Raw genomic sequence first — 7,500 nt, 5'->3', positions numbered from 1 at the left:
AACTAGAGTCGGTGGAAGTGGTTGCGTTTTGCTAGAGAACGTCGAACGTGTCGCTTTAGGTGAAATTTTACCACAAACCTGTTGTTTTACTCACTGTGCGAGTGCTTTATGTTTAGCTAATTATGAAGAGTCGAGGTTTGATGTGATTGCGAGTGGCGTTTTGTCTCCCGCCTCGACGATTCATTCAACGGACCTGCTCGTCGAGTTTGCGCGGATTTTGAGGCCCGGAGGTCGCTTGACGTTGAGGGAAGCGACGTGTAATGTTGGAGATGTGGTCAACATGCGAACGGCGGAGAAACTCGTCTCCACAATGAAGCTGAACGGATACACGGAAGTGAACGAGGTAGGAAGGCTTGGAGACCCAGACTTTCGTGTGCGCATATATGAATTAAATTGATATTAATATTTGATAATTATATTATTATTTATTTATTTATTTATGTTTGTCTGTCTGTCCGTCCATCTGCCTGTCTGTTGTTTTGATGATTTCATGTGTGAGTCTTGACTGCAGCTCGTGTAGTGAGTGTGTGTTGTTTGTGTCTAAGGCAGCCGTTGTGACGTTGAGTGACGAGGAGCATCGCAAGCTAAGAAGTGGCTTGTCAAGGACGTATTCTCTTACAGAAAATGATCTACACGGTGTGATGGTTGTTGAGGTGTGTTGCCATGTAGACAGAAATAGAGCCGATGGACAAGGACAGACACAAAGACAGACAGACAGACGATAATAGACGGTCACTGTATGTGACATACAACAAATCTGGAACACATTTTTTGATCCATTGTGTGTGTCGTCTCATCTCTGTCTACTCATCAGGTCACAGCCAAGAAGCCGTCGTTTGAGGTCGGAGCATCTTCACAACTCTCTCATTTGTTTGTGAAGAAACAAGGTAATAACATGCAGTCAATAGCGACTTACTTAACTGCCATTTGAGTGACGTGTGATGTGCAGAACAAACGTCAAAGCTGGACCCGAAAACAGCTGCTGTGTGGACACTCTCGGCGAACGACATGCAAGACGAGGACGTGGTATGGCAAGGTGGTAGGTGTTGAGATGTAGACTGGAGCAACAGGGTTGTGATGTGTACTATAGGAACTGGTTGATACGGATGATTTACTTGAGGAAGAGGATCTGAGGAAACCTGATCCCAACTCATTGAGAAGTCTCTAACGTTTTGCCTTTACTTCCTGTTTAATTAATTAATTAATTAATTAATTAATTAAATATTAATTATATTGTCTTTACTTTCTGTTTAATAATTAATTAATTATTATATTAATTGTGAATAAATTATGTTACTTATAAAAATAATGATTATTAATTAATATTAATTATATTATCTTTACTTCCTGTTTAATTAATTAATTAATTAATATTAATTTATAATAATTAAATATCAATATTAATTATAAATAAATATTAATTATATTGTCTTTACTTTCTGTTTAATTAATTAATTAATTAATTGAATTTGTACATTAAGATTAATTATATTGTCTTTACTTTCTGTTTAATAATTAATTAATTATTATATTAATTGTGAATAAATTATATTAATTATAAAAATAAATAATTATTAATTAAGATTAATTTATAATAATTAAATATTAATATTAATTGTAAATAATATTAATTATATTGTCTTTAATTCCTGTTTAATAAATTTATTATTATTATTTTAACTATAAATAAATATTACGACATTGCAAATTAACATTAATTGTATTGTCTTTACTTTCTGTTTAATGAATTAATTAATTGTACATTAATATTAATTATATTGTCTTCACTTTCTGTTTAATAATTAATTAATTATTGTAATAATTATAAATTATGTTTTTCTTTTTGTTTAATTAATTATTATATTTATTATTTTTTATGTTAATTATAAATAAATTATTATATTAATTATATTGTCTTTACTTCCTGTAATTAATTAATTATTATACTTCCTGTTTAATTAATTAATTAAATTAATATATTTACATGCATGTTATGGTAATGTATTAATTTAATTAATATATTTACATGTTATGGTAATATATATATTAATTAAATTAATATATTTACATGTTATGGTAATATGTCCATGCAGCTTTGTGTGCTTGTCGATCTGTCTGTCTGTTTATGTGTTTGTCTGACCGTTTGTGTTCTCATATATCAATTAATTAATATTTTTACATGCATGTTATGGTAATACTCGATTCGTCTTGATTAACAGGTTCTTGTGGGACTAAAGCTGGAGCAAAGAAGGCGTGCAAAAACTGGTTTGTGTCATACCACAATTTGACACAAAATCATCACCGAGTTTGAATTCTGTTTCAGCACATGCGGTCTCGCTGATGAATTGGCAGAAGAAAGAAACGGAATGAAGCAGCCAAAGTCTAAAGCAGCAACATCTGCATGCGGAAACGTAAGCCAACACGACCGTGCAGTTTTTACAACGAAGTATTGACTTGTTTCGTCCGTGTGTCTAGTGTTACCTTGGAGACGCATTTCGATGTTCCAGCTGTCCCTATCTCGGCATGCCAGCGTTCAAACCAGGCGAACAAGTGAAGTTGACATCTCGCCAACTAGCAGGAGATGTATAGCACACCACACGCATATCAAACTTTCTATATCTCGTTTATTGAGTAAACACCAATAGACAGCAATGATCCATGAGCTAGTTGATATTAATTGCCGGCTATTGAGTGTTTCATCCCAGAAAGTTCATGACGACTAGATGGAGTGCGACGCTTGCAAACATGAAATCTCCGAATGCACGCTCTGATGAGATGTTGTTGAAAAAACGCTTGTTCTCGGGATTAGACTGAATGCGGAGACATACTAGGGGAGGGTGGGTGGGTCGACGGGGTAGTAGGGGTGGGGGAAAAAACCAACGGTTAGTTAAAATACACGCGCAAAGCAACTGTACCGATGATACTAACCTCCTAAGATAAACGAGCCGACACAAGAGATGAAACCGGACAAGAAACTGTTGAACGGAAACGTGCCGACGTAAGCGCAATACGCAAACTGCACCATTCCCGTCAGCATGATGTACGTCAAGTAGGCGTCGATGATCATCAATTTCTTCGGCGTTCTGTTCACATACTCGTCCCACAGACGACGAACAATACCAAGAGCCTCCATCACACGACAGCCGGGACACCCGAGCAGAGAAACACCCGTATACAAAACCCCGTATAAAAATCATAAACATTCTTAATCTAATCGAGCAATCGTCTTCCGGGTGAGTCATCCCGTGAGCTGATTCATAAGGTGGTCATTCACCTTGTGCCTTTCACTTCAACGTTCACGGTCGTGCCGTTTCTCTCTTTCTCTCGAATTTTTCTGTTTTTTTTGAGTTTTCGTCGCGACAATGGCAGCCAGTTTCGCAAAGGTCTTCGAAACAGCAACGTCCGACGTCTACCCTCCCGTTTCGGCCACCGTCAGCGGCTCCATACCGTCGTGGCTGCGCGGGACGCTCATGCGCAATGGACCGGCCATCTTCTCTGTCGGACCCACCTCCTACCGTCATTGGTTCGACGGTCAATCAATGTTACACTCATTTAACATCGAAGACAAGAATGTCACCTATACTGCCCGTTTCCTTCAGTCTGATATACATAAAACGGCACAGGAAGCAGGAAGAGTGACGTCACCCGAATTCGGCACCCCCCTGCCTCCTGATCCTTGCCACAATATTTTTCGTCGCTTTTTCTCTCGTTTCACTGCGGTTAAGAACGACAATGCGAATGTCAATGTTGTGAGGGTCAATGACCGGTGGCTTGCGCTCGGCGAGGTGCCACTCTTGTGGCATTTCGATCCCGAGACTCTCGAGCCTGTCAAGAGGTACAGCACAGGGAGAGCGGCGAATCTGAGGATGGCGCATAACACGGCGCATCCACACGATGCAGGAGATGGAGAGATCTACAACATTGGGACGTCGGTTGGCTCTCGGCCGATGTACAACCTGCTGAGGTCACGGCTTGTCGATGCTGTCGGATCCGTCGATGGTCCCACTTTGCAGTCGGATGTTCTCTGCTCGATACCAGCCGGACTCTCTCCTTCCTATTACCACAGCTTTGCTCGGACAGAAAACTTTGTCGTATTTGCAGAGATGCCGATCAAGTATTCATTACTTGCGGCGGCCACTATGCATATCCGTGGCTCGTCATTTGCCGATTGTCTGACCTGGTGTGAGGACACGCCCACGCAATTCCATGTTATTGATTTGAGGACGAACCGGGAGCTCACGGCAACATACCACACTGACCCGTTCTTTACGTTTCATCACGTGAATGCATACGAAGATGTGGAACACAACCAGATAATCGTGGATGCGATATGTTTGCCGGATACTCAACTGATCTCCGACCTTTACTTGTATCATCTGCGAAGTGAAGACGACAGGAAGGATTCGGAGCCGTTTTTTCAGGATCCTGATTTCCGACGATTTTTCATTCCTCTGGACGAGTGTGGTAACGAAAAGACTATCAACGTTGCATATGAGAGTCTCGGCTGTGGTGGAGAGTTACCAACAATCAATGAGAAATACAACAGAAAGAAGTATCGCTATGCATACGGCCTCACACGATCAACGAAAGAGAGAAATCCGTTTGACGGTTTAATGAAACACGATGTCGACACGAAGGAATGGAAAGAATGGCTGCCTGGTGAAGGTCTGTACGTATCAGAGCCAGTGTTTGTTGCCTCACCAGACGAAGCAAGTGAAGACGATGGCATCATACTGTCTGCTGTCATCAGTGGAGATCCAAGCAAGTCGTGTTTCTTGGCAATCCTCGATGCTGCTAGCTTCACACTCTTGGCTAAAGCTGAAGTTCCATGCCGAATTGCCGGCACATTCCATGGTCGTTTCACCTCACTGTAGTATGTTTGTTCATTGAAATTAATGATTTCTGATTTTATAGAGTTTAGTTCTTGAAATGAGAGCTTGACAAATGTACTATTTGCATTTTGTTATTTGCTTGATTTGTAGACAAACAAGAAAGTTGTGTTTTAGGTTTAAAACGAAGTCTGTCTTCGTCACAACAATAATGTACATGCACACACACACACACACACACACACACACACACACACACACACACACACACGCACACACACACACACAGGTGTCCAAGTGTCCAACAGTAAACGTTCACACGACTTCACCACATTGTAAATTGTCGCGTAGCAAATTGATCAAACAGTTGGCAGTAGGTGATAGCTAACTTCACCATCTCAAACTTAACACTGCAAAGAGCTCATCGAATGAACAAATAATAATTAACCAGGACTAACTATTCCTCAGTTGTTCACCATCAAGTATATCATACAATATCATGTCATCACAAGCGTCTCATTCAACATGAATTGTACTCGTGTTATCATTGTTGTTGCTGCTGCAGTCGTCGCTCTGCAGCCTGCAATGAAAGCAGTCGTCTCTGCTGCATGTCCTCACTTTCTCTCCTCGTTGTCGATGACCCAAATGCGTCACGTGACTCCTCGTTACTCACCGTGGGAAACGCTTGAGCAACTTCGAATTCTCCTCCTGTGTCTTCCCCGTGTTGACTCTCATCAAGCTTTGGTAATCGCAGTTGAGCTGTTACACGTGCCTGCGAGTGAGAGTTGTTGGTGTTGCCATCTTCATCAGACTGATGATGCAGCAACTCGTTCTGATCTGTCACTTCGCACTGAGAGTTCTCGTCCGAGGTGATGACATCAGCTGCAGATGAAGCACCTTGTGTAGCTGCTTCCACTTGTGGATGTGACAATGACAGTCCACTCTCTGAATGACCAGATGTCGTCGTCCATAGTTGCCGATGTCGGACAGTCGAATGTTCTTGATCGTTAGAAACAGAAACCTACACAAAAAAACTTGTTACAATTTCAGTGCCAACAGTTAGTTAATATATATTGTGTAAAAAATAAAAAATAAAAAATAAAATATAGTTAATAATAATATATAGTAATAATAATATATAGTTAATAATAATATACAAATAATATATAATTAATAAATATTATAAATCATTTCTAACCCAACGGTCACACAGTAGCATGTTGGTGTGTTTGGCTACACTCACTTGTGTCGGTGTGTGCTCTATCAAGTTATTTATCGTCTGCTGAACGGAGCCGGTCTGTTGGAGATCAGTAACGACGACATTATAAGGCACGTGAGGAAGAACAGTACGAACACGTTGAACCTACAACAAACACACAATTATCATATGACCAGATCCAACAAATTATTGTTTATTATTTACTGTGTATAACACGTGTGTGCGTGCGTGTGTGTGTGTGTGTGTGTGTGTGTGTGTGTGTGTGTGTGTGTGTGTGTGTGTGTGTGACTCACCATATCATCTACTGATGGGATATTTCGTTGCTGCCCTCGAACAACCTCGACTGAGAAGACCGGCAACCAACTTGCATACCGAGTTCCATCAAATTCCCACACAGAGTTCCTACACACAAGCCAAGCATCATTATTATCACACTTGACTGTGAGTATGGCGACAAACGTGTTCCATAATATATTGTAATAGAAATACAACCCATCAATGTGTTGCAGTTGATATCAAAAAATAAATAATTTATTTATAAAATACATAATTAATATATTATATAATATAAATACATTATTACAAGTAATGTGGGTATGTAAAGTAAGTAGCGTCGCATGCTTTCCTACCTGTTAATTGGTATTTGTTGTGGTTGCTGTGGTGGTAACAATGCGTCCTGTGCCAAGTTGTTCAGCTCGGTCGGTCGTTGAGAATGGCCAAGACTCACACGACACGTCGGACATGTTGTGTCCTGTTCCAACCACAACCTCAGACAAGACCTACGAATAGTATACATAAGTTAGAGATACGACAGACAAACAGACACATAAGACAGACAGACAAACAGACAGACAAGCAGACAAAATGACAAACAAACAAACAAACTGACAAACAAACAGACAGACAGACAAGCAGACAAACTGACAAACAAACAAACAAACTGACAAACAAACAGACAGACAGACAAGCAGACAAACTGACAAACAAACTGACAAACAAACAGACAGACAGACAAGCAGACAAACTGACAAACAAACAAACAAACTGACAAACAAACAGACAGACAGACAAGCAGACAAACTGACAAACAAACAAACTGACAAACAAACTGACAAACAAACAGACAGACAGTAACCCCTCACAACAGCATCACCAAAAGCTCACAAATGAAAAAGATGTCCACACGGCAACTTCCTCGCCGACTCCATAGCATCCCAACAGATGGCACAGTTGTCACTGCATTCCTCTAGTTCGGCCTTCGTAGCCAATGGAAATCTACGTACACAGAGTGACCATCAAGTAGCAAGTATTTGGTCTAATGCTGCCATAATAGTTCCCACCTTGTTTCCAATTCTTGACTTACTCTCATGAAGTTCCTATGTCGTTCATATCGCTTCTTCAATTCACTATAAATTGAGCGAAGTTGTGTAAAGATGACCAGACTTGCAACGC

At 40.2% G+C, this 7,500-nt stretch overlaps 4 protein-coding genes across 4 annotated transcripts in view; 2 read left to right on the top strand and 2 right to left on the bottom strand.

Annotated features, from left to right (window-relative positions):
• Positions 1-2,615, top strand: part of LOC134178872 (anamorsin homolog) — a 2,707-nt gene extending 92 nt beyond the window's left edge. The window contains exons 1-9 of the mRNA XM_062645781.1: positions 1-59; positions 117-343; positions 546-653; positions 815-887; positions 950-1,026; positions 1,091-1,160; positions 2,220-2,265; positions 2,324-2,411; positions 2,476-2,615. The exon at positions 1-59 is cut by the window's left edge and continues 92 nt beyond it. Coding sequence (XP_062501765.1) covers positions 1-59; positions 117-343; positions 546-653; positions 815-887; positions 950-1,026; positions 1,091-1,160; positions 2,220-2,265; positions 2,324-2,411; positions 2,476-2,589 — 862 coding nt within the window. The 3' untranslated portion in view covers positions 2,590-2,615. The remainder of the gene's footprint in view (positions 60-116; positions 344-545; positions 654-814; positions 888-949; positions 1,027-1,090; positions 1,161-2,219; positions 2,266-2,323; positions 2,412-2,475) is intronic.
• On the bottom strand, positions 2,605-3,164 carry LOC134178873 (dolichyl-diphosphooligosaccharide--protein glycosyltransferase subunit DAD1-like). Its single transcript, XM_062645782.1, has 2 exons — positions 2,929-3,164; positions 2,605-2,827 (listed from the first exon to the last, which is right to left on the bottom strand). The coding sequence occupies exons 1-2, from the start codon at positions 3,131-3,133 to the stop codon at positions 2,697-2,699; spliced, it is 336 nt and encodes a 111-aa protein (XP_062501766.1). The 5' UTR covers positions 3,134-3,164; the 3' UTR covers positions 2,605-2,696.
• A 49-nt stretch (positions 3,165-3,213) lies between these two features.
• Positions 3,214-5,018, top strand: LOC134178870 (beta,beta-carotene 15,15'-dioxygenase-like). The gene has a single exon (XM_062645778.1). It carries the CDS (start codon positions 3,363-3,365, stop codon positions 4,872-4,874), a length of 1,512 nt encoding a protein of 503 aa, XP_062501762.1. The 5' UTR covers positions 3,214-3,362; the 3' UTR covers positions 4,875-5,018.
• Positions 5,019-5,093: 75 nt separating this feature from the next.
• The window catches only part of LOC134178869 (E3 ubiquitin-protein ligase AMFR-like), a 4,738-nt gene continuing 2,331 nt past the window's right edge, over positions 5,094-7,500 (bottom strand). Inside the window, exons 7-12 of the mRNA XM_062645777.1 lie at positions 7,389-7,500; positions 7,213-7,323; positions 6,678-6,827; positions 6,342-6,450; positions 6,073-6,192; positions 5,094-5,850 (exon numbers count right to left, since the gene is read on the bottom strand). The exon at positions 7,389-7,500 is cut by the window's right edge and continues 22 nt beyond it. Of these exons, the coding sequence (XP_062501761.1) occupies positions 5,374-5,850; positions 6,073-6,192; positions 6,342-6,450; positions 6,678-6,827; positions 7,213-7,323; positions 7,389-7,500 (1,079 nt within the window). The 3' untranslated portion in view covers positions 5,094-5,373. The remainder of the gene's footprint in view (positions 5,851-6,072; positions 6,193-6,341; positions 6,451-6,677; positions 6,828-7,212; positions 7,324-7,388) is intronic.

Source organism: Corticium candelabrum, chromosome 4 (assembly GCF_963422355.1).
Source record: "Corticium candelabrum chromosome 4, ooCorCand1.1, whole genome shotgun sequence".
NCBI lineage: Eukaryota > Metazoa > Porifera > Homoscleromorpha > Homosclerophorida > Plakinidae > Corticium > Corticium candelabrum.
The sequence above is the reverse complement of the archived record's forward strand: the minus strand, read 5'-3'. Positions and strand labels throughout refer to the sequence as shown.

Coding starts and splice junctions, on each gene's coding strand:
- LOC134178873 (XM_062645782.1), bottom strand. CDS start 3,133: ATGGAGGCTCTTGGTATTGTTCGTCGTCTGTGGGACGAGTATGTGAAC. Junction 2,828..2,928: donor CGGCTCGTTTATCTTAGGAG/GTTAGTATCATC, acceptor ACCCTCCCCTAG/TATGTCTCCGCATTCAGTCT.
- LOC134178870 (XM_062645778.1), top strand. CDS start 3,363: ATGGCAGCCAGTTTCGCAAAGGTCTTCGAAACAGCAACGTCCGACGTC.